Below are 27,373 nucleotides of genomic sequence, written 5' to 3'. Positions count from 1 at the left end.
CATATTCAGTTTTTAAAGATTATGGTTTAGCTGAACTTCTGCTCTGTCTATGCTGATTATATATATATATTATATATATAGTCCCTAATTGTCCACCGGCCTCATAGAAATTGGATTACTTCACTTTGTTTGTGTCATTCCTCCCTGTAATTTTATCCCAAATATTTCATTTTAATCTTGTATATAGTTCCATAGGCGTCTCCTGTGTCTAAAGTCAGCATGTCTACCTTTGCAAGGTAGGTCCATAGACATTTCTACCAGTTCAAATAAGATTATAATCAAATCTCCTTTGCCAAATTTGAACTTTACTTTTCAAAGAAGTTGCTAATGAGGAAAAGCATGGAACCAGCTCTGGACAATGCAAAGAACTTTCCTGTTTTGTTTGTTTTACTTTCTTGCATTTTAGGCATTCTTTCATTAGTTTTTCTTGGCCATAAAAGCTCCTGTAAACTTTGTGAAAGGGAATTTTTTTAAATGGACGTATGCTCCATAACTGTACTGAAACAATAGAAGAGATTTCCTGCAAATATTCTGCAGAAAAACAGTATTTTGTGATGTGTACCAATAAGGGAAATCAAAACTATTTTCTTGCTTTGAACATTCTGTCTAAATGATTGACAAGACTATAAATCTAATTGCACTATCAAAAAAAAAAAAAAAAACCAACTAAGAAAAGCCATAAATCAGAGACCAACTTTGAAGATCTGTACCAAGATTTTACTTCCCAATTGCTCAAAGATTTTACTGTAATTGCGTGCAATAAATATTTCTAGTAGTTGCACCTCCCTGATGTGTAAGTGGACACTTCCCTGTTGCCCAGCTGCCTGTGGCATGGGAACTGGCATTCCACATGCTCCAGCTGGAAATTCTCTCTTCCCATGAGACTTCCATTTCCCCTGGAGAGGAGTACACATGTAGCACTTCCCTGCCCATCCACAGCCATGCTGCAGGGTTCTGCTACTTAATTGAGGAATCAGTCTACCAGGAAAGTACATTGATAAGTTTCTCTCTGGCCAGCAACATGTTCTGCAGATGATGGGAAAGAGAAAAACAGAAACTTTAAGCTGTCTTTTCTAAATTTCAGTGGTGGTAAGCCATTTCTAGCTGACACTGCAATGCGAGAGGCAGAATTAAAATGACATACAATGCACTTCAAAGCGAAAAATGAAAATATTCGGTTGCATGCAGTGGTTGCAGTTTTACCAGGTGTTTCTAATTCGAAATATACTCTGCTATAGAGGAAATGTCTTCCCATATTTTCTCAGAATCCTGTCTGATGAAAGGCATTTCTGTTGGTGGTGTCTGTCAAAAAGGTTGTTTTCCATGTGGAAATCATACAACATGTCTCCCACGGGCATTTCATTGTGATGGCACAAATGACTGTGAGAATGGTGCAGATGAAAAGAACAGTGGTGAGTACTGCAACATCTGTAAGTATACAGGAACGAAATCTGCTTGTGGGATGTGCTCCTCCAGCTAATACACACGGAATCACTAATAATCTGCAGATGATCCACAAGCCTGACAAGTCTGGGGTTTTCAATGTAATTGAATATTACGCCATGATGGTCAGCAAAGAAAACTGACAGGATGTCTAAAGGCTTGCCCCAGGCAGACTCCAGCGGTTAGATTCCTGTAGAGTTCCTATTATATTATCCTCTCCTTCGGACAGTGAGTAATCACTGCATACCTGTGTGTGGAATCCTTCAAAGTGGATGCATGAATTCCTGCACATAAGTAGGGCTACTTATGCTCAGTAAGGCTTTCTACCAGTAAAAGTGAAGAATTCTTATTCTATGATGATTTCGAGTGTTGTAAGAATCTTAGATATATATGTATGTTGGTATATGCGCACAAGTACATATGCACTTGGTGGTGATCATACTACCATTCTTCTCTGTCTTATTGATCTCCATGCCCACTCTCAATCCAAAAGAGCAATGAGGAAGCCAGATCCATGAGACCAATCTCATTTTTTCACTAATAGATGTTCCTTATTTTGGAGTTTGATTCCCTCTATATCACATTTGACTTCTTTGGGACTCTGAAGCATGCCGGGATAGAAAATAATGTCCCAACTCCACTGTCATCTCCTGTTTTGTATCCTCCCTCCTCACCTGCCTCCTAGTCAAGTTCCTACATCTCTTTCACTTCCTTTTCTTCTTTCTAGGTGTTTCAAATCACCCTCCTGTGTCTCTTTTTTCATTACCATCACCGCTTAGCTACCATCTTTGGATGTGGTCATTTGTGTTTATGACTTTCCACATTGCACCTTTCCTGCTGACTGTTCACCCACCTACCAGTGCTGTTGCTAATTTCAGACTGCACTCTGATGTACTAACACTGATTGCCCCAAAGACTGATATTCTCCCTATGTAATAGAAATTCCTACCTTCTGCCAATCTATTAAAAAAAAAAAGTCCCAGATTTTTAAGTGATTTTCTCTCAGATCTCACGTAACTTGTATAATTGCATATACATTTAGCTGGTCCAGTAATGATCTGTTCTCCTCATTTTCCATGGTTTTGCCTGATATTTGAGATCATCAAACATATTAATTTACTGAAACTGGTGTAAACTTTCTGGGTTTTAGTGAGTTACTTTCTGACTTTCAGTCTTGTCCTAGAACATTTTCATTGTCGTGTGTTGGTTTTCTCTGCAAATAATGTGTAACTCTCTGTGCTATACCATGTCGTGCAGTATGAGTTTCTCCACTACATCTCCTAGATGGTAGGATATTAAACTTGATGTATGTTTTACTTAGGTTTGCTTTTATTACATGTAAAGCACTACAGCCCTGGGAAGTGCAGCATCAGTGTTTTACAGTCTTACTGATAAGTGAACTTTACTAAGGTAATCTGGGGGTGTTGCATCTAGACGTCCAATCCCTTTCTAAAGAGAGATCTCAGAATGACACTCCAGATCAGATGAACTTGGTGGGTCATATGTAAGACATTGACTCAAGAATTCCTTTTCTCAGGTCTCCACCAACAGCCAGAAGGTTGCAGCTGCATGGAAATAGAACTGCTGCTGTTAATTTAAAGTCTGGTCCACTTGTTTCAGGAAACATAGCTCTCCTGTAAGTAGAGTTCCCTTTGTTCTCCAGCATAAAGCTGTTTTTACAAAGAAAGAGATGCCCAAACACACTTTGCATAGTGCTACACTACCAAGTATGGGCCCTCTGCATTCAGAGATTGCAGAAAAGGTTGACCCACTATAGATACTTACTAGGTGATTTTCTAACATGTAGTGAATGCTGTGAGTATTTTGCTGCAAGGTCCACTTCAAAGTGGAATTCATCTGACAAAATATACGTGTCAACAGTGTAAACTAGTAATCTAATACAGGTCATATGAACTGCACACAGAACATGTTTACTTCTCTCCTCTAAAGAGAGCTTGGGGTGTCAGCTATGTGCGTTTTGTGCTGCAAATGTTTACAATTAGGTGAGTTGAATGCTATTTGGATTCGTCATTCCTATTGCTTAAAGCCTGTCTCCCCCAGGTCGCTCCCTAAGGATCACTGGTTGTGCAGTCAGCATTAGGGTAATGAGCACCCACTAAATAATTGCTCAAGTCACCAAAGCAGGAATTTCAGGACTATTGGTTTTTATTGATGACTGATAGCTTCCGATTTCACTTTGCCAGCTCCAGTCCTACAGGTTGTCAAAATTTATATATTGCTGAATACTTGTTAATATGAGAAATTCTCAGAGATCTGTCTGGATCACTGAAGGTAAATATTTAAAAGAGGCCAGTCCTAAAACTCAGCAATGAAGTTTGCTGGCCTTCAGCTAGCTTGTTCAAGCAGTCAAGTACATTTGCTTTCCAAACAGACCAAAGGGAGGACTATATTCTCCCAGATAATCTGAAGACAGCACTCAAGCTTCAGCTCAGGATTTAAACAATAAGGACCGATGCCAAAGAAGCAGAAATAATCCAAACTTTACAGGCAAGGTAATGCACTCAACGTGCTGCACCCGGTGTAACATCAAGGAACGTGCCAAAAGTCCTTTCCAGACTCCAACCCTGTGTCAACTGCACACAGATGAAAGGTCTGATTTTTGACAGTTGCAAAACTAACCAGTGAAGATCTAATTTAAACATCAGTTACAAATTACTTTTAGGGCACTCACACACAACCAGATCCATTCTCTTCCAGATGAAGTTTTCAGCAAGTATACAAAGGTGAAGAAAATGTAAGAATCTTGACAGTTTATTAAATTGTTACATGAGTCCTGGAGTATATAGAATGAAAAAAATCAATATACAGTAACCTGTGTGATCATTTTTTTAACAGTATAGCACAGTATTTGCTTTTGAAATTCATGTTTTCATCTGTTATTCTTCCAATGTAGCCAGATGTGCACAGATGCAGACAGTTTCATATGCAATACATAGAGATACGGTCTTGCTCCCTGGCACAGAAATATTAGTAAGTCGAAAATAATTCTAATAAGCAATACTGCCATTTTGTGATGATTGCTCCCTACTATTTTAAAAGGTTAAATAAAGCATCTTTATGATTTTTTCTTTTTTTCTTTCTTTTTTTTTTTTTGATGCTTAGCTACCATGGAAACCAATTGCAAAATCATGCAAGCAGCTGTGCACATGGCAAGTTCTCCTGGGTAGTCAGTCCTCTCACACACCACTGGTACTTTTTTTTCAAGCTGGGTGGTGTCTTCCATATTATTTATATAGCAAGATGGCCTTTTTTATTGGAGTTTGACTTGGAGAGATTTCAATACAGCTTTCTCCAAGTTCCTGTGGGAACTAGTCCGCCCTTCATCGAGTCATGAAGAAGGGAGATGTTTGTATATATTACATTGTCAGGTAGAATGACTTGTGTCCTTTTAAAATATGGCTGTTGTTAATAACATAAAAATAAACCAGCCCTGTACCTGTCATATGTCTCAGACAAATTCTTACAGGATTAAGGCGTACAGTACAAAGCTAGTAGGTATGAAGTCTACGTAATAAAATAGGGACAGCTCTAAGGGTAAGAATTCATATATAGGACTTAAGATAAATCCTCATAAACCCCCTAAGTAGACATTATTTCACCTTAGCTCTTGCTTCTGACTGGATGGGGTAGGCCTTTTTTTCGACAGTTCCTAATGACAACTCAAACTGCTTTCCATCCAAAAGAGGTTAGCAAGAATGACAGTCATGTGAAAGGACTGTATAATTTGAAGAGTGGGCACAGTGCTAGAACCAACTTTATATAAACAAAATACACATGCCACTACTTTTCAGCTGAGTCACCTCGGCAGGTGCAACGTATGTTAGCATCAGTGTGCTAAAAAGGATGGCTAGTGATGGTTCACATTTAATAAAATTCAAAATAATATACGTATAGCCTGGAACAGAATTGGCTTTTCTCCCCAGCCTCCAGTGCTTTCTACTTTTTATCTTCTTCTTCATATCCTATGATCTTCTATTCCAAAAGCATAATCAAGAAATGGGACATGACACACACCGGAGACAGACGTATACAGAATAGCCTCAAAGAAGCCATTAGAAAGTTCTATTCTGGTGGAAAATACTGAATCTGACCTCAGCAGTGTTACATCAGGCACTAATAGCAGTAGCGTTCTTAAAATGGCCAAAGGAGATAAATGTGGGATTAGAAAACACAGGGAATTCTATGAAGTTACTGAATCAGTATTATCCTGGCTTTCTTACCTTACCTGTACCAGATTTCTACAACACAATTGCATTCAGACAGTATCAAGGAATGTATTCTTTGGACTATGCAAACTTCAGAAATTGTTAGTACATTATTGCCCAATTTTGCCTTTTTGGATAGCTGTTTGCCTCTTAGGTGTCACAGAGCAATCAGCCTTCCACAAAACAGCAAAAGGCATCTAAACTTTAGCCCTTCAGAGTCTCATCCAACCACTATTCCACATATTCCAATAGCTTGAGAAAGATGTTAGAAGTGAGCACTTTCTCAATTTTAACTCCTGCTGTGACTCTAATTGCACACTGGGGCAAAGGCAAATCACTGAACTTCTTTTTGTATCATTATCAACCCATTAGAAACTTCATTTACTATCTGTATCTGACACTGCTTCATTAGTTGATGATCACAAACCATATTGGCCAAATTTTTAAAATGTCAGTATTTAGAGCATTATCCCTAACATTTCCAATAGCTGATACAAGCTCAGTGCCTTTGAAAATCAAGCTAATTTTTCCGGTTCCTTATCAAGTTTTGAAAAACATTTTGATAGATACATACAAAGCATTTTTACTACATCTACCTTGATCTAAAAAGCATATGTATAATACCTAGGCAAATGTTGTCCATTGCATCATAGCAAAACAGATTAGTCCCAATGCAGTGCAAAACTATTCATAAAAGCACATTTTTAATGCTTTACCTAGCATCATTCCAACTACAAAACACTTTAAAAGATTAAGTCAAATGCTACTGTCCGTGCAGTAACAGCCAGCCTTCTATGAGACAGAAACACTGAAATACTTCCACATTTTAAAATCAAATATTGCTCGTCACAATTCTTTACCTTTCTAGTTGTTTTCATCAACTGCCTGAAAAGTTTCTGCTTCCTCCCTTTAGAAGCAGTCTATCAGGTTTTAGATAATGTTATTTTAGTTTCCATGTTACGTGTTTTGTCAATAGGTATCTCAGTCATAAATGTATCACTGGTTTGAAACATGGGCTACTCAGAAATCTACATAAATTGAAATGACTGTGAGTACTCATTTTCTCCCTGTCTGGAAAAGCACCATTCATCACTGACAGAGTGTGTGGTTATGGCATCAATCTAAAAAAGAAAGGAACAAGGCAGTAAAGTTATGTCTACAAATGACATTCTGCACAAAATTTTTAAATTACTACCGCAGCTTGCAACTCCTTATCACACAAGTTATGTTTCAATTTCTGGAGATAATAAGTAGGTCTAGTTATTTTGGATTTGCAGAGGAAAAGCTCCCTCATAATTTACTCATCTCAGCCATTTTTTCATTGTTTCTTGACAGGGATTCGTGATGTAGTAAACTATTATTTCTGTCCAGACTTCTAGATTATAACTAGATTATAATTTCACAGTAGTTATTTATCGGGTTAAAGTCTTTGGGTTTTTTTCTGTAAATATTGCTCTTGCACGTTTTCATATCGGCATTGTTCAATATCCAAGTAGCTTTCTTTTCTATCCTTTTGTTTTTGCTCTAAGTTCTTTTCTTTCTTTAAGACTCTCAAACATCTTCATGAAGGAATCATGCTTGTCAACTCCCCATGCTTACCATGTCTGGATCCAAGTTTGGATTTGGATTTCTCGTAGATGTCTGCCATGCTATGACTGTCTTTACTACATTTCTGTTAAAACTGAAGCACATTCCTAAAGTTGTAAAACTGCTCAGAATCATATCTCTCTTCTCAAAATGCCTACAGGAAACTCATGAAATAAACTGGAAATTTTTGGATACAACCAGTAGACACCTAGCATCCCCTTTTAGAAAACTGAAAGAGTATTTAGGTACTTGAACAATTTCCCATGCAGATATCACTGTGATGACTATAACAGAAAATTCCATATAAGGCAGAGGTTACAGTAAGTGGGAAGGAGACATGAAGTCCTATAAACATTTTCCACCACCCTCATCAAGTAAACCAGCACTTGAGAAGTATAATCTTGGTTCTTAGAAAAGACAGCAGCTGTTTTTAATAGTATCCAGGGAAATAAATTACTTGGTTTTGATAGCAGAGAGTTTTTTGCTACTAGTCTCTTGGCTCAGGGCAAAGAAGACAAAAAACTTTGTGTCTTTTAATAATTCCTTGACTCAACTGACTCAGCCAAGCTCATGGCAGGCAGCTGCTGGCATCAGAGCTGGCACCAGTAATCTTTGGATCAGGCTCCACAGAGTGAGCGCTGAAGCAATGGATGGAGCAGGAGCTGAAATACCTTTCCACTCTTACCAGATCCCATGGAAAGAGTTCGAGAAATGTCACAGCATGTGTGGAAAACCTACAGCAATTGTAGTGAGAATGTAAATTATTTAATAAACACATTTTTTTCTGAGTTGTTCAATTTAGTGTATTACTTGGTCATTCAGTGAATCCATTGTCTATAAACAAAGTACCTTAATAAGCTACTATCAAAAGTAACTGTGCTATGTTGTGCTACTGGCAACTTAAAAAGTCTTTTTCCTTGTGTAGTTTCTGTAAAATCTGAATTTACTTTAAATTTCAAAGCAATGTAACTAAATCTAATCATGGATTCTTCTCTCAAAAGTTTACATTTGCATGTCTTTCTTACACATACAGATTGTGTTATGAAGTATGATAAAACATTTTGTTTTCTAACCATGCTTTAATTTATGAAGATCAATGATAACCAATTCACTTGAGACTCTTCCCAAGAAGATCTGTACTCAAATGCCTATTATCAACTGGATGTAAGTAAATCATGCAAAAATTTCATTTGATAAATGAATATGTCTTTTTCTGTGAAGATAAAAATTGATCATCTTTTTATTCTGTTAGATCAAGCCACTTTTAAAGGTATGACATCCTAAAAAAAGTACAACCTTGCCAAAGTTGAACCTCACAGTGTTTCAAATGACTGCCTAAAAAATACCATAGTCCTCTGCCAACATAAATCTTTGGAGTTGCTTCTCATTCTCCTGACTCACATGAGTTCAGCAAAATTCTGTCTTTCACTTTAGTTTCTCAGTGAAATTGAAGTCAGTTGTTGTGAATGTGTTTATCCTAGGTGTAACTTAGACTATAGACACGTTGCAATTAAATGTAAAATCTTCACCTAGTGGTTGCTATATATTCTGGTATGGAGATTGCAAATAAGAAATGCCAATGTATTCGCCTATTATTGCTGAAATGGCTAGGGAGCCGGGCCATAAATAGAGACAAAATTACAACACAGAAAAGAGTATAAATTCCTTTATTTGATATCTGCACTCATATTCAAAAATAGGTAATAAATTTGAGCTAATTTTGTAAGAAATAAATAAAGGAAGGTCGAAAAGAGCACTAGCCCAGAGCTTAAACTCCCTCCTGCAAAACTACTACACAGCATACAAATAAAAACACTTTCCTTATTGTTAGTCAGAGATTTTGAAGGCAATCATATTAAGCCCTTAACTAATACCAGCTTCCTGGAATGCAATGCGCTTACTGTATTGGAAACAAAACAAGTATGAAAATAAAGCAACAAACCCCTTTTGAATATGTGTGACTCTCAGTCCTCAGCACAGGATTTGTCTCAATGTATGAAGTCTCATCGGGACAGTTGTGCTATTGTCAAGGAAGTATTCTTTACAATTAATTGAATTATTGTATGTGCTGTCACATGGCACATGTTGGCAATTGTCACGATCACTTGTTTCAACAAATAGCATAAGAAATAGACATACTGTCTCCTTTCTGCCTTGTGATCAGTCATGAGCAGCAGGGTGCTTTTTAAACTCCACTAAATCCTGGGACTGGCAATCTCATCGCAAAACAGAAACGATATAATATGCCTGTATCTCAGCCTGCAGATATTTTTTTTTGTTGAATCCATTCCTCCTTCAGACTGAGCTTTCCCCTTGCAGGGAACCAGAGCAAAAAATTGTGTTGCTGCAAAAATTAAATACATTGGCATACAGTAATAACTTACATACCTAACTTTTTCATATTCAGCTATATCTCACGTAAAACAGAGGACAGGTAAAGCAGAATCTGAAGTAAGATCATGTTCATGAAGAAAAAATTCTACATGTTAAGAAATATAAAATGCTTCTTGGTGTTACACATGTGGTGACTCACCAGTGAGGAACAGGAATTCCGTGCAGCGGGACTGTATCAATCGCAGTGAGAGCAAAAGTGAAAAAGAACTAAATTTGAACATGCAAAATTTCTGCCTGGATAGAAAATCCCAGAGCCTTTAATCAAATAAAATTCCATACTGCTCTTTTACTTTGCAAATAGCTTGTTTTTAATTAAAACTAAGGAAAGTTTTACTTAACTAACTACTTAAGTCTTGCGTAGGTTTCTTTTTAATGACTACAACACTATACCTTGTTATGGCTTGGAAAAAATAACTAGAGTCCTGTGGAACTTCTAACACACCAGAAAAATAAAAAGAAATACAGTCATATTGAAATGTGAAATTAGCACTCCATAGTAAATTGAATCATTAAGTACTTATTCTAATATATATTTTACCTTACAGATTTCTTCATGGAAAACAAATTTGTTTGCTGCCTACAAATACCTTTTCCTCATTAAAAGATTTGGGGGAATTGTGAGCTTTCTAAAAACTATTTTTAAATTACAGAGTGTGAGCTATTGCATGCCTGTAATCTGCGAGTGTACCGCACCTCTGCTTGCCAAGGTGAGGCAGAAGGCCATCCAGAATCAAAGGCAGAAGGACAGAAGGAACCTGGCAAGAGGAGGCTGCAGGTAGTGCCTAGGGCAGCATCAGAGGAACAGGGGGACTCTTATTCCAAGGCTTTCCGTAGCCGTATGGGCTGAAAAACAAGGTGTTCCTCTATTCCAGCGACCATCAAGCTCCCTCCCTTCTGGGTATCACAGAATCACAGAATGTTAAGGATTGGAAGGGACCTCAAAGGATCATCTAGTCCAATCCCCCTGCCTGACCAGGACCACACAAGATTAGATCACACAAGAATGCGTCCAGGAGTGTTTTGAACATCTCCAGAGAAGGAGACTCCACAACCTCTCTGGGCAGCCTGTTCCAGTGTTCTGTTACCCTTACTGGGAAGAAGTTCTTCCTCATGTTTAAGCGGAACCTCCTATGTTCCAGCTTATATCCATTTCCCCTTGTCCTTTCATTGGATGCCAGTGAGAAGAGCCTGGCTCCATGCTCATGACAGTCACCCTTTACGTATTTATAAACATTAATGAGGTCCCCCCTCAGTCTCCTCTTCTCCAGGCTAAAGAGACCCAGCTCCCTCAGCCTTTCCTCATAAGGGAGATGCTCCACTCCCTTCATCATCTTTGTGGCCCTGCGCTGGACTCTCTCAAGCAGTTCCTTGTCCTTCTTGAACTGAGGGGCCCAGAACTGGACACAATATTCCAGATGCGGCCTCACCAGGGCAGAGTAGAGGGGGAGGAGAACCTCTCTTGAGCTACTAACCACACCCCTTCTAATACACCCCAGGATGCCATTGGCCTTCTTGGCCACAAGGGCACATTACTGGCTCATGGTCATCCTGCTGTCCACCAGGACCCCCAGGTCCCTTTCCCCTGTGCTGTTCCCAAAGAGTTCAGTCCCCAACTTGTACTGGTACATGGGGTTGTTCTAACCCAAATGCAAGACTCTACACTTGCCCTTGTATTTCATTAAATTTCTTCCCGCCCAACTCTCCAGCCTGACCAGGTCTCTCTGAATGGCAGCACAGCCTTCAAGCGTGTCAGCCACTCCTCCCAGGTACACAAGGGCTCAGCTTCACCTGGATCCTCTGGAGCCAATACTACAGTTTTCAATTTCTTCAGCTCACACACTCAGGGTATCTATATTCCCTGAGCAACCTATAGAAAGATAGCTAGGGTGCATCTCTTCTTGGAGGTGAACCAGCCTCTCTCAGCAGCTGGGAGGCACCTACTTTAAGATTTGAGACTGCCACTTCCCGCAGGGATAAGCGTGTATGCATCAGGCTCATCTGCATATAAAGCAGTCACACTGCATCTAGGTTTTGGTTGCCTCATTATCTGGCATGATGTGTCTAGGCAGAAACATGAAACAGCTGCAGAAGGTGTAGAAACGGAAAAGAGAAGGGAAAGCTTGAAGGAGAAGGAGAGCTGACAGTGACTGGAGTGACATGAGTGACTGAAGCAGGCTGCTACTGGCCATGGAAGGAGAGTAGCAATTGATATTATTTTTTAAAGACACTGATTTGCTGGTGTGGTGAAAACTCCTTCACTAATACCAATCTCCTGTATTGAATTCACTGTGGGATTTTCTTAAATGTTTTTTCTTTGTTTTACCATGTTCTACCTACATTAAACGTGAAAGCTTCACTTCTATGTAATTAGGCTTTGATTCATCTCACCTCTCAGCAATGATTAAGTTCATAAATTATAGAAAGACCCTCAGGCAACCAGGTTCCCAAATTAGGTACCTCAGCTGAATTAGTTATGATGAATCAGAGCTAAAATGATCCATGTTTAGCAATCACCAAACATCAGTGCCTGTACCAACTGGTTTCAAAGTGACTTAAGGATAAAATCAGAGCCAGAAATTATTGGATGAACTGAAGTAAAGATAAAAGATAATTTTGCTCCTATTAAAATTTTAAGTAAGATGGCATGCCTCTTCACCTATAAAAGGAGAAAATCTGAGACTTGGAGTTCTTAGAGTTTGTACTAAAAGCGATGGGTGGAATACTAAGGATGAACCTCATTGCTTTTGTTCTCTATTTCTCCAAAGGATCTGTCCAGCAACATGATTACAAAATTACATTATATTTTATAGACCTGAAGTATTTACAAAAGCTGCAAGTTATAATGAGAATTCCCAACTGAATTTAAAAATGTAATAATTTAACTTGTCTTTTTCCTGAAATAAAATAAGGAACAGTTTAACTTTCTTTTGGCAATCTGAGGATCATGTTGAAAGTCTTTAGCAGCTTCAGTCACTGTAAGTAAAAGCTGAAATACTTTACCTACACAGTACACTAAATAATATCCTTTCTTTCCAGGAGAAATATTCATCAATTGCAAAAGGCATATTGATGGCCATTCTATCGAATGCTGAATGTACTTCAAATGTCTATTCCTACAGGAGTGCTCAGCACCCTAAGGTAGCTGGCCAAAATATACGAATGGCAGCCATACAGTTTGCTCAGTTTTACTGCTATTCACAAATTAAAAGCCTTGGAGCAATCAAAACACATAAATTAAGACCAAATTACACAACAAGCATAGCTAGGGCACTGGGGCAGATAAGGACATAAATAAATGTTAACATGTATTTTAGAACTTCTATAAACCCTTCTTTGACATGGTTCATAAAATATCCACTTCACAGGGCTGATTTTACACAAAGCTCAAATTCAGAAGTTTTCTTATTTCTTCTTTAATTTGCAAAGATTCACCCTCATCTAAAAGTACATCTTATAATTTCATTGGATTCAGAGTTGCAAAGCACAATTTCTTTTTTAAAATTGTCATTCTGTGCCATATGGCTTTTTCTTAAAAAGCTGTCCAAAAGAAGAACCAAATGTTATTTTTAAATTCACACTATTTTTTTGTGAAGCAAAAGCAAAACATCCTGAATTAATCTGAATGATTAATCTGAAGAGCTTTCCTGCAGCTTACTGTTTGATATTTTTCTCCTGTGCCACACAGTAAATACTGTAAGTCATCACATAGGGTAACATTCAGTTCCTCTTTGTAGACCCCTATATGTTAAGTGTCCAAGTGTAACCAGGTGAGCAATGTGTCTTAAGTCATTACAGTAAGAGCAAAATTTAGGAGATTGGTTCAGTCGCCCACAGGTCAGATATCCAGTGCTATTTAACATCCCGAGTCCAGAAAGTCTTTGGCCTCTCATGGCTCCTGCGTCACGTCTGTCCACCCACATGAGTGTCTCAGATACCACAGGACGTGCCAAATAATACTAGATGGAGTATTAGTCTGGAGAGCCATTCAGCAAACGAAAAGCTAGTCTAGGTTGAGATGAACCATTCTCCAGATCCCAGTGACTGTGTTCACCCTGGCTTATTAAGTTGCCCTCAGATAGGAGTCTGATGCTGTTGGAGATGCCCTTGGGTATCTGTCCCACCTGACCATCACTTGCTACTCTAGAAGGCCAAAGCTGTCTTGTGTCTTATCAGTCAGCTCTACATGGGCATCTCAGATGGGCTTCTCCAGGACACCTCAAATGTTTTTTTATAGATAACTGAGACAATCATGCTGCAGCTGTGCCAGAATAACTTCCTTTTAGATTCTTTTTGAAGTGCATACAGCCCTTTGTTTCATTATTATGCACAGAATTAAACGCAGCAGCTATCAGTATTCTAGCCCATAAGCCACTGCAGGGACAAGACAGTAGTCATAAGACAAGACATTGTTTTGAAATATGGATGGAGACATGCTCTGCTGTTATACAAACCTTGACCAGCGAGGGAAAGTGTAGTTATTTCAATCTGAGAGCACATTAACTGTGATAGATATGGTACTGCCAATGTAACAGTACCACCTGCCTGCCTGTCAAAATGATTGTCTGATCTACTTTTCCAACTGAGAACATGCAGTACAGGAACAAAGAATGTAAGACAGGCAAAATTTCACACACACACCCCCCCCTCAATCTAAGTGAGCTAGACTTCACCAGAACAAAGCAATCTCACTAATCACTCATTTTTCCAGAAGCCTTGCTGACAGGGTGACAGGCACTTTGTTTCATGGGATAGACAGTATATAATACAAAAAAGAGATTTTAAAGTTTAAAATCTTGGGGGAAAAAACACCACTTGCCTTCGGCCCAGACAAGAGCCAAACCAAATCCTCAAATACGATTTGAAATTCTTGTCAAAAAGAATCTTCCCTGTGTCTACCTAGAAGTGGAACAAAGACTACATCAAGGTCCTCTAACCGCAGTGACAAGAGGGATAATTTCACAAGGTCTCTTCAGTGAGCTGGGAATAGCTGAGGCAGGAACACCTGCTAGATTCTTTGGAAATACAGGAATCCCTGATCCCAAATTAGGTATCAAAGGCATGTCTGCCCTAGGACCAACTGCAGATTTAATTTTTTCCTATAACAGACATGAGCAGCACTCTCATGGTCTTACTGTTACAGCCACAGCAATAACACTGTATGTGTTGGTCACAAGGCCTGGCCAGATGCTACACACACATTGTCACATCTGTCAGAGGTTCCCTGCCCTTCTGTTTCCGCTACTCTTCACAGATGCAGAAGTGGCTACTTGACTATCAAGGCTTTCAAATTCAGGCTTTCCTTTCCCATTTTGGCAGATTAAGATGTTCTTCACAAACCATATTTGGAATCCTTGGATGCATTTTCTCGTAGATCTGTTATTTTTCTCCTTTCATCACAGTCATTTCAAAGGGATACAACAACCCAAGTGCCTTTTATCTAAGCAGATCATCTGACTTGGTAATTTCGCTATGTTTCCTCTTGGTTTAGTTGTGATGTTTCCTTTTTCTAAAATATGATCAAAATATATCTTCTGTACACTGTCTTGCCATCGCTGTGCACCAGTTTCAGGTTACGCCAGCTGCACTGTATGAATAGAATGGGGTTTGTTTGCCATGTTACTAGAGCACCACTGACAAGATTTCAGTTCCTGTCACTCTTGCAGTCTTTCACGCACCTTTCCCTAAAACATCATCTGTGCAGATATTGTATCAAATCCCTTGAAATGCAATTACCCAACAGGGAAGGTGAAAACAATACACTGCAGTCCGAGTATGCCAGCACCTGCACTGAGCACCTACTGCAAAAAAACTCACCCAATATCGCAGGTTTCTGTTAGTGTTTTTGCCTCTGTCAGGTGGCCAGTTGCTTTTGATCACGCCAGGAGTTTCTGATCCGCTTTGGATCACAGCTAATCAAATGACCTATTCCTACGGCTTCTTTTCTTTTTCCACTATAGCCAAAGGTGGAAAATAATGAAGTTCTGTCACTATTTCTGGCCTTATTGGGTTTGCTAATCCTCCTGCACATGCACTCCTGACACTGAATTTGTAGACTGAAGGTCTGTTTGGATGCCGTAGAATGAAGCTTTGCTTTCAGGCACTTCTGGAAATGCTTACTGAATATATTCAGTACACAAAGTGTCCTTTTATGGCTCTACTGCCATTAGGATTTTTATCAAGTTGAACGCTTTTAAGGCTCTCAGAGTCAGTACTGGTTTTGTTTGCATGTAATATTATACAAACTTTTTCCTTTTACCAATATTTAATATCACATTTCACTGCTGTATGGAGTGTCTGTCCTGCCCAGTCAGCAAGTCCCATCGTATCATGCCACATCAGAGACAGGGGAAGGGCTATATTTCTCCATTATTTTGTTTTCAAGGTTCATTTTAATTGTTACTAGCATTTCCTTAGGATCTGTTCAGATAGTTACATACCCCCATTGTTGTCTTGTTCTTGTTTGTATTACAGCAGAAAGAAGTCAAAACATTGTGTGACTTCTCTGCTTGCAGGTGTCCCCGTTTGCCTGCCTCATACCTCTATGCCCTGTGCTCTCTTCTCGGCGCATGACGTGAGCCAAGTGGGTTGCCCCATGGCACTCCATACAAACATTTTTCAACACTTTGCACCTGTCTTGCCTCATGTAAGGCAGCCCACATCTGCTGCAAGCACACCACACCTGCCCTTGACTACATCTTTCTTCAGTTCTGTGGTCCTCTGTCACTCTTGGGGTGGGAGCGAGGAACCTCCCTGCACACTAATCATACCTCAGTCTCATCACATGCATGTCGTGACTGGTCCTAGCAGATGCCTTCGGTCCCTAGGCTCCATTTATACTGGTAAATACAACTGTCTGGCCTAAGTAGCTCACAAGGGACAAAACAATGAGGCAGTATGGATAGCTGCTCATGCCCGCATCTTGGCAGTCTTCATCTTACCAATGCAGATATAACCTGAGTGTCTTGTGTGATCTGGTTATTCAAATTAGTATTTTCTAATGTTAAATTTTCTGACATATTTTAGTCTATTTTTCTAATTATTTCTTCTCTGTGAGGCTCCCTCTACATTACCTTTTCGTCAGCAGACAAAAAGAAACCTTGCAGGACAAGACCCATTTGATCTAGCTGGTTTGTGCAAACTCCAGAAATGTGACAAAATATTCAGCTTCCCTCAGCCTTCTAGATTGTCTGTAGGTTGTCTATCCTTCCAAAGGGAGGTCTGTCTGTATTGTCTACATCAGCTGCTTCCAGTAATTCAAACCCAAAAGATCTTCAGTGTCTCATTCCTTCCTCAGCTGGCCCACAGCTACCTCCCAGTACTTTGGATTTCTCATCCAAAGCTTGCAGGCCAATCTTACCTTGAACAATGGAGGAGAATTCTCGCTTCCCCAAGGAAAAGCTGAGAGAATTACACATTTTGCCTTCTTGTCTGATTTCTTCCTCTCTTCTTTGGATTCTCATAGAAGAAGTTGTCTTTCATCTCTGCCTGTTCTGGGCTTATTAGTGCTTTCAGTTCTGTGATTCCTTTGTTAGTCAGAAGGCCCTCTGGCCAAGGTTTATAATAACAAGACTTTAAATCACACTGCTGTGAGCAGCTGATCTTAGCACCCAGAGAAAGAGACAAAAACCTGTGCAATCACTTCTTGTGCTTCGCTTAATGGATATTGCATCAGTTGTTGAATGGCATAACTACAAAAGGAGTTCAGGCAAAATGCTCATCCCTACGACACAATCTTCCAGTAAAAAGCTCGATGTGATGAACTGTCGTAGGATCATTCCTACTGAGCATAGTCAGGTTTTTTTCATAATATAGTTTCTTTAAGACCTACGATTTAAGAAAAGGCTTATTTGTGTAATTCAAAATTTGATAACTACAGAAAGCCCTGTTTCATATAATTTATTCACAGATCATAACATTTACGTATTTTACAGTTACCTGGAAATGATTGAGACTCTAAATATAAACGGAATAATGTCTCAACATATGAGGAACCTCTCCCACATGTATGCATGAAAATAAACAAAGTGATAATTAAGGGGGTGGGAAGTCCATACAAAAATGTCCACAACCATCCCAACATATTGCTTTTCCATGTTAATTCCACTGGTAGCCAAATTTCTGCAAAAATAGAGGAAATATTTCACTACTTTAAACAGAGATACAAATCATTTTCCTCATTTTGTTCCCTCATTTCTAGATCCTATCACATCACTTCTTTCTCTGCCTTTCACACGTCTTTTTCTGGTTGAAGTGGAATAAATAAAACTGGTTGCTTACTTAGGAGTTACAGTAGCCTTAAGCTTAGCAGGCAGAAGTAGACTACCTCATTCATGCACACCAAAAGTGGGAAGTGAGTTAAGAAACAGAAAAAGTGTTTATTTTTCGGACACAAATAAAAGCCATATATGTTCATAGAGAAGATAGATAGAATGTGTGCTGTATAGACATCTTAATTTGCTGTCATGAAGAATGCCTTTTCCTTCACAGTATGTCACAGCCACATGCCAGTAACACCAGGTGCCTCTGACCGACAACTCCTGAACTGAGGCAAAGGGCTTTAGGAATGTCACGCTTCTACACAATACCAACCAGGATATGTACTCAAAGATCTCCTGACTATCTGAATAATTAAAATGTTATTCTTGATGAGAAATCTTCAGGCTTTTTTTTTTCCTTCTGATTTTGATCTTGCAGTCAAGAATCGCTCCCAAATATTTATATTTGCTTATTCTATGCCATGAATGTAAGCAACTTCTTCAACCGTGCAATGCTCCTTCTGACTTTATTTCTAAAGAGCTCATATTATGCTCTTCCCTCCACTCTTTACTGCTTCTTGAAAAATAAAACTCATATCAGCTACTGTCCACTTACATGCCAGCAGATGGTGGATAATCGACAGGATCACATCAACATGCAAAATTTGATATGTCATTGTTCACATATTTCACAGCTATAATTATATCACATCAGAAATTCATTTGCAGATCTCTCTTTCATGTTTTATTTTTTTATACAGAACATATTTTGAAATCTTGTAGAAGTCAATGGGATGTAAGGATACATTTCAAAACAACCTTGCTCTTGCAGGCTTTACTGTATTATTGCCTTTATGTCCTGTCCCACAAGACTTCTTTATGAGCATATTGCCACTGAAACAGAACATTTATTTGTCTAATGGTCAAGGAATCGAAACATTTAAGACGTGATAATGTTCATTACCAAATTTAAGTTGTTCCACAGACATTTCAGTATCTGTTAAGGCAGGCAAAATCCTTCTGCCGAGGACAGTAAAAGACCTGCTTCTGAAGCAGCTCAGCATGAAGAACTCCCACCTGCACACTGATGACAAACTAAGAGTAGCGAAGCAAAGTCCTTACAAGGTTTGTGAAAACAAGAAGTATACCAACTTTGACCATTCCTCTCAAGCTGTACATGAACAAAGGGCAGTGCCCTAAATGCACATTACAGTGACCTGAAGGAAATCACAGGTTGTTCTGTCCACTGCCACCAGCATTGTTACTGGGGAACAAAAGGATGATCTGCTACCAACTTCTCAAGTAAACTCTTCATTGATTTAATACGTCTCACAAAATGCCCTTTATATGCACTAGGAATTATTTTGTTAAAATTTCTTCTCTTCCAGCTGCTTGCACCTAATTGCATAACTGGTACTTAACTGTGACATTGGCTTGTGTTTAACCAGCAGCATTACATGGTGATCTCTTTATTTTCAGCTACTTCAGAAAGTTTCACGTATTGCTTCTATGCACTCCACATCCAAATATGAACACCATTAACAGACAGGATTTCATCATTAACAGACATGATCTCATCATTTGAAGATCTCTTAGCTTGCAATGTTCTGAGAGTACGCATGTGGGTCATAGCCTGAGATACGTGTTTTAGAAATCTTATCATCAGAATGAGATCATTGATCAAAACAGAAAATGAGACGCACAACATGGCTACAAAAATTTTGTAAGTATATATTAAAGGTATCATAATACATTGATTTGATTAGTTGATTAATAAAATTAGTATAGTAATATTGCATTGTGTACTACATTACGACATCATATAATATATAATACATAACATGTTCCAATAATTTCAGTTTGCATCTTAGACATACACTAGTTTCAAAACATTTAACATTATGCATGATATATTTTTGCACCATTTTCTGACATTCTAAATGACAGTGTCAAAAAATAACCAAGATCCTTCAATTCCTTGATTTTCAGTAGTCAAAAGGTGTAGAAAGAACCTAAGAAACAAACATTTTACTTTATTAATTACTACTATTCATTCTGTATTAAAGATTATAGACAAGCTAGCTAGTCTTAGACTACATGCTGTCTGAATTTACTCTGTGATGTGTCAAATCATCATCATCTGAAGTGGTCAGGCAGTTGGACTAGATGATCATTGTAAGTTCTTTCCAAATGAAATATTCTATGCTATGCTATGCTATGCTGTGCTATTCTATTCTATTCTATCTCCTTTTTTGGCACAGGAACTAATAAGTACTTTTGTTATTTTTGAATTGTGTATTTCAAAAGGTGTGTACTTCCAAACGATTCCACCATCTCCTGTCCAGCAGTTGTTCCCAAATTAAGAATCTTTGAGCCAATAGAAATTTATATCAAATTCATACTTGCTGTGGCCACATCCTAACTCCTTGCAAGCTTATGGTGCAATAGTGTGACACTGTTTTTGAGTGATTAACCCTTTAAAAGCACATAAAACCTATTATTACTTCCTCTCTCTTTGTTCCAGTTAGCCAAGATTACAAACTCTGCTTTCTGACTGCATGTTAACTTCACACAGCAAAGATTTTATCTTGCATGACTTCAGATGCTGACAGTGCAGATGTCTATGAACTAGTCACTTTGCGCTCTCATTATAGTCAATGAATTGTGCAATTTACCTAATCCTAAAAAACACATGGAACGTAGGTCTAGTGAATCATGTCCCAAAAGTATCTGCTGACTTCAGTGACTATGAAGATAGTCAAGGCACGACTGGCTCAGATCTTCAGCTTCGTAAATGGCTGCAGTCAGGTAAAACGAATTCACCTTGTTAGTAGGTACATATTGTGGATGTGCAAAATTAGAAGTGAAACCCAGGCAAGATATCAGAGATCTTCTGTGTATTTATTATATTATGTCATGTATATACCATATAGTGCAAAAGACCTGCCAGGTCTTCCACAGTCTGCCCGAGGCTCTTTCAGCTTGCTCTTGGCTAAAACTCCACCACAGCAGCATCCACACCCTGTGCAGTGCCCTGAGACTCCTGTGGCCTCTCTCCAGGGCTGCCTGTGTGCCATCGCACTGATTCGATATTCTGTTGTCTGCAAAAGCCGCCGTGCTGGCCACAGCCAGGGAGCTTGACCCTGGATCCTTTCATGCTCACGGGAGCCCTGTTTGGCAACACTTCCACTCTTACATCCTGATACCAGCTTCCACTCTCCTGTTTGTGACCAGGGGGCTCATAGCCCCATAGCGCATGAATTCTGATGCTGCAAACACAGGGCTAAATTATTTTTGAATGTCAGCCAGGGTTTGGCTCCACATGTAAGTATATTGCATATAAAGCATTTCATTGCTATTTTTCAGTAAACTAAAAGATCTGTTTCTTAACTAGGTGCTGATTGTCTACTGGGGGTGTATTTGGAATTGTATTCATTGGAAATTTGGTGTTAAATACCGTGGACAGTACAAAAAAATATGCTGTGCTGTGGACGGAAAGTTTACCATGCCATCTCACGGCATTCATCGCCATGCTACCTACAGACGTCTGAGTCCTGTTGCTGACATATCTGAGGCTAGTGAAGCATTTAGTAATCGTCTTTCCCTTCAGTAATATCCATCCTGGAAAGAAGCAGATAGTAGTGATTCTTATATCCATATGAATTGCTGTATTTGCCATAACAATAATCCCATTCTGCGATGAGGACTTTTTAGGAAATTATTACAAGGAAAATTGAGTTTGTTTCCCATTAAATTCTGTTTAAATAGAAGAAATTTGAGGCAATAGGTATTCCTTTAGTATACTTCTGGGTAAGTTTAATTTTTACTAAGTTATAATTAGCGACTAATATTATCTTACCAGAAAAATTGACAGGTATTCTACAGAACATTCACTAACAAACAGCTGTACTTTTCACTACACAATTAATGTTCATGTTGTAATACTTCCAAAGGCTCACAAAAGGACCAGAGTCTTATGTGCTGTGTGCTGGCTGCGCACTTACAATAGAATCATAGAATAGTTTGGGTTGGAGGGGTCCTTTAAAGATCATCTAGTCCAACATCTCTGCAATAAGCAGGGACATTTTCAAATAGATCAGATTGTTCAAAGCCCCATCCAACCTGACTTTGAATGTTTCCAGGTATGGGGCATTCACAAATCCTTGGGGCAACCTGTTCCAATGCTTCACCATTCTCAGAGGGAAGAATTTCTTCCTTAGATCTAATCTAAATCTCCCCTCTTTCAGTTTAAAGCCATTGTCCCTTGTTCTATCACTACATGCCCTTGTAAAAAGTACCTCTCCAGCTTTCCTGCAGGCCCCTTTAGGTTCTGGAAGGCTGCTTGAAGGTCTCACCGGAGCCTTCTCCAAGCTGAACAAACCCAGCTCTCTCAGCCTGTCTTCATAGGAGAGGTGCTCCAGCCCTTGGATCATCTTCGTGGTCCTCCTCTGGACCTGCTCCAGCAGCTCCATGTCCTTCTTGTGCTGGGGACTCCAGAGCTGAATGCAGTATTCCAGGTTAGGTCTAAAGAGAGCAGAGTAGAGGGGCAGAATCACCCCCCTCCACCTGCTGGCCACACTTCTTTTGATGCAGCCCAGGATACGGTTGGCTTTCTAAGCCTTTTTTTTTTTGTCTCCGTCACCTGAAGAGTTTAGCATCTTATTTTAATGAAACACAAGTGAGTGTAACAAAGAGGAGAAGACATAGAAGGAAATAACAATAAGATAATGTAATTACTTAGCTATACTTAGTGTACAACTCAGTAGTTGGAAACTTTTTCACTTTTATAAATCAGTAAAATCATAAAATTTCAACTACAACTCAGTCTTCACTGGATTGCAGTAAATGCTGATAAAAAAATATATATATTATGTGGGACATACATATATAAATATCCCACATATATAAAAATATAACCCATATATATAAATATATAAATAATGTGGGATGAGACTTTAAAAGCATAGCTTTATGTGCATTGTATTGACAGAGAATAATGATTAAACATATATCTATATAAAATAAACTGGAAGTGAACAGAATAAAATCCAGAAACTTCAGCCTGAAATATGTAGGAGCTGGTTGTGTTCAGCCTCAGACCACTCACTCACAGCAAAGACTGAGGATTATTCAAAGCGCTACCAATCTTTTTCCTGATCTGCATTTGCAGGGCTGTAGGGCTTGTTTTGCCAGTACATATACATTTAACGAGTAGTCCTCATTTTATGTTTTGATACCAAAAGGATTAAAAAGCTACAAATTGAAAGATAAACCTAGTTTGTTTAGAATTATATTGAGTAAAAGTCAAAAAAGTCAATACACATCATATCAGATTCACATAGTGATTTCCCATCAGCAAAATTATTATGTCACACTTTTCAATTCTCTTTGTTTCAATCCATATTTCTGAGCAAAAGCCTGGTTTCAGGTGCTGGGATCTTGACATAAATGGTTACTTCAATGGCTCTCAGCTACTTATCAGAGTACTCCAGTCTATGGAGTCGTCATCTGAGAAACTGTTAAAAGCCTTGTTCAGCAAAACAGTGCAGTGCAAACAAAATCCAAGCTGCACAGCTTGCTCTGCACACGTTCTCCCATCAGTAATTTGGGATGGATATTTATACAGAACTGAGGAAACCAGTCTGAAATGAACACACCTCAGATCGGTTTGTCACTTTGCTGGGGAATATGCTGTTCTCTCCGTACTATGTGAGAGTTCTGCAGGTGGTTTCTGGTTTAGATTTCCTGCGGCTTTCCTAGTCAGGAGACCAGACCTCCGTGGAATCACGAGCCCACCCACACTGTGCATTAACTCTGTTTCTATAGTGACTTCTTCTTACAACTTACTCACATCTCACTGTGTAACAGATGGGAACACGTGGTATGTGAGCAGGCTGTGTGACACTAGACAACACTGAGGAGCTGTTTCTGACATAAAATTAGTATTGATGCACTACAGACACATTAATGTAGAAATGATAACAAATTAATGGAAGAGAATGAAACAGAGAAGTGATCGGGAGAAAGGAAAAAGAGGGAAGATGATTTCAATGCCATTTGTTTCGAATCTTGTTTCCCCACAGGTGTGAACCTGCTAGCCTCCATCATCATAGTGTTTTCATAGGTCAACATATTTTGTTCTGTTGAAAAAACTGCCCTTCAGACATCAGGGGTCAGGAGTCACATTCGCAGGGATGTTGCTGATGCCAATTGATTTTTTTTTAAATAGTATTCACTGATGCCATCTGCTGGATTTCTGTCTTTGTGATTGGAATCCTCTCCTTATTCCAGGTGGAAATTCCAGATAATGTTATAATGCAGGTTTCTTTTGTTAAAAATTCATTTTCAACCAAACCAATTCTGCCAGAGGAATTCTAGCAAACCACGGGTGAAGAGTAAGTATTGCCCAAAATATCTGCCTTTTTCTACATTCAGAAATTGAGCTTTAAAGTACATACATACATACATTCAATCCATGCATATCGGTGAGAACCAGAACAGGCTAGCCAGCGAAGAGCTAGATATAGCTATCTGCTACAGTTGCAAAATCTGATGGTATGATGTATGAGTAATTAGTTTGATCATCAGGGAAACAAAACTGTAACAGGACGGTCTTTAAGCAACCCACACAACACATTTGTAAGTGCAGGCAATGAATTCCAGGGGGCTACAGGCCCCTCCTGCTCCCACAGGGCAGCATACACTCTCCCTTGCCAGCCTGTAGAGGAGCCGTATGTACAGTCTCACAGCTCTCCATCACTGCACTGGGGTTAAATGCAGCCCTGCTAACCTTGTAGTTGCTAACAGATAGCACAGTAATAAAGACATCCTGCTCCCCCATTACAATTCTAGAAAATTGATGCCTCATGTTTGTAGAAAACGGGTTGAATAATTCTCCATAATATGAAAGGCATTAAAGAAATGTAGTAAATTGTCAATTATTTTATCATAAAGTCTATTTAGTCTCATTGGGAGCACTGAATTCCATTTGCGTAAGCAGGAGAAAAGTGATTATATGTAGGTTGTTAAAAATAAAACACAGCCATCATGAGGGTGTTCAGAAGATGTACGACTGTGGTTGGCATGGGATTCACAATGGTGAGGCTCTACACAGCTCAGTTTGCAGCCCTCTGAGCAAGTCGTTTCACCCCTCTGTACTCCAGGTTCCCCTCTGTAAAATAATAATAACCATAGCTTAAGGCATTTTGAAGCCTACTGACAAAAATTGCCATGTGAAAAATACGTTTGGGATTTGGATTTATATTAAATGCTATCCTTCAGCTCATGTTTAGTGTTTTTATTAAGTGCCAGTAGATAGAAAGACACTTTCTGATGAAAAGTTCTTTTCTTTTCCCCTTTTCATGAAAACTCATGGTGAACTCAGTGAAAACCACAATGAGCAATGTTGAATTCAAACCCGTTTCTTATAAAAATAATACTATGGTAGCATTCCACAAAAAATGACATAAAGTGACATAAAGTAAAATAAAAGACATAAAGTAAGAATGACATAAAGACACGTTTGTTTCTTTAGCATTTCTAGAACAGAGCATACGAAGTCTCTTACCTTTTTTCCTGGACATCATCTCTTCCCGGATAGTGATATTTGTCCTGTCAATACACAGTGCCTTGAACTCCATTCTCTATACTCTCACATCAGTTGCTTTAAGAAGAAATTCAAGCAGTCACTGGACTGTCTTTGAAGGAGAGCAAGTTTCAAAACTGACAAAAAACATTTGGCCACTTCAGTCATGCAGACAGACGATCCCCTCACCCATAGCTCTTCATTTGTGCTTTAAAAAATAACTCCTGATGACAGTACTAACTTTTATTTACCAATCTACAAGTGGCTGTTTCTCAGCAAGATAAGAGAAACAGGACCTAACTGCCTTACAGCTGCATTAATCTCTTTGAGATTCATATGTAGACTCTTTCTGGACATTACCACCTCTGTATTCATCTTCTCGGAAAATAAAATCACAATTGTTGCATTCATCAGGGGAGATTTGTATTGCAGATTGAAACAGAGGTAGACCATGCACTGGGGCTAAAAATGGTAATGCTTTTCTACTATTCACCTTCCTTCCCCAGAGAGTCACTGTATCTGTACTTGCCAGCTGTAGTATTTGTATTATGTACATAGATGAAGCAAAAGGACTTTTGTCTCATTTGGTCTGTACTACCAATTTCAGGATATATAACTGTGGAGAGGTATTTCTCCCAGGGTTGGAAGTCCTTAATGGGAGAAGGCCAGAACATTCTATGCAATGTGTGAATCTATATTAATCTTGTAAGGTTTAAGTAATACGTGAGCTCTGCAGAGTGGTGAATGTCTCTTTGTGCACATAAAGTCACTACTCAGAACTGCAAGACCCGAGCAGTGTTATTACGATATTTTTAAGGTACTAAAAGTCAAGTGAAACTTCCTGTGTAAGCAATAGAGCCCAGACTGAAATAAAAATTAAATAATGAAGCTCTCAGAATGACCCTTGAAAGCAGTCAATTCAGTTTTCATTGCATCAGGTTTTATGAAGCGTAGGCATCTGGGCAGCATGGGTAAGCACATGCTTGGGGGAGCATTTATGGGACTGGGGCACTTGCAAGGAAGAACAATTCCTCGTTATTAGTTATGTTTTCATAACGACCTTAGCTATATTTTGACCTCATTGCATATGAGCTGCCTACCTGTTATAAATAGAAGAATCAAGCTCTTAGAAGAAGAATAAAGCAAAAATTTCAGTAGACTTCTACCTTTTCGTTTTAAGACTTACTAAAGAAAACTCCAGAAAATGTTTTAAAAGCTCCAGTTTATAGATTATTCTAAAGTGCTACCAAATAAAAGGTGTTTGGAGCAACATAGAAGATCCAAAAAGGGAGGAAACACCCCAAGTGTATGGGCATATCACTGAAAATAAAAAGGAGCCTGAAGAGTTAACATTTCTCAGCTGAGATGACGAGACTGAATATGTGCTTTGGGCCCACCCAGACTGCGAAATACGATGGATATATTTAAACTACCACGAAGGCAGGAAGTCAAGTCCAATAATAAGGTCATTGTACCATGGCAATGAGCCCATCTGTGAGGCTTGGACCCAAGTATTCACACAGCACGCACTTCAGCGTGCGATTCTGTCTGAAGAAATCTAAAATTCCATCTAGGTATCAGAAGATCCTCTCAGTTAGTGACTCAGTTGACCTGCTTTCCGATACTGACCAACCCACTTGGTGCCTTAATTTGATAGATGCTCTCCTGCTTGGCTTGAACAGTCCCTGGAGCCTCCCGGGTTCAGCAAGTGCCTGGGGAAGGCAGAGCAGGAGTACAGGGGCAGAGAAGCTACAGCAGCTTGCTGGTTCATATTGGTGGTTTCCCTGCTTGTAGTTGTGGAGGTGAAGTAGGTTCTGGCTGCTGTAGATGCCATAGGAAGCACCTCTCCTCAGACAGAGCAGCACTTTGGATACACCCAGGCC

At 39.1% G+C, this 27,373-nt stretch overlaps 1 protein-coding gene across 1 annotated transcript; it reads left to right on the top strand.

The window, feature by feature from the left end:
- The first annotated feature begins 1,243 nt into the window (after positions 1-1,243).
- Positions 1,244-25,704, top strand: RXFP2 (relaxin family peptide receptor 2). Its single transcript, XM_086616192.1, is given in 17 exon segments — positions 1,244-1,412; positions 2,995-3,079; positions 4,127-4,198; positions 5,699-5,770; positions 6,646-6,703; positions 7,060-7,112; positions 8,349-8,420; positions 9,092-9,176; positions 19,354-19,628; positions 20,649-20,713; positions 21,300-21,346; positions 21,348-21,374; positions 21,376-21,715; positions 23,989-24,128; positions 24,131-24,218; positions 25,494-25,559; positions 25,562-25,704. Coding segments are annotated over 17 exon segments (1,857 nt in total).
- Positions 25,705-27,373: the final 1,669 nt, after the last annotated feature.

This window comes from Tauraco erythrolophus, chromosome 1 (genome assembly GCF_009769465.1).
Source record: "Tauraco erythrolophus isolate bTauEry1 chromosome 1, bTauEry1.pri, whole genome shotgun sequence".
In the NCBI taxonomy this organism is placed as follows: domain Eukaryota; kingdom Metazoa; phylum Chordata; class Aves; order Musophagiformes; family Musophagidae; genus Tauraco; species Tauraco erythrolophus.
The sequence above is the reverse complement of the archived record's forward strand: the minus strand, read 5'-3'. Positions and strand labels throughout refer to the sequence as shown.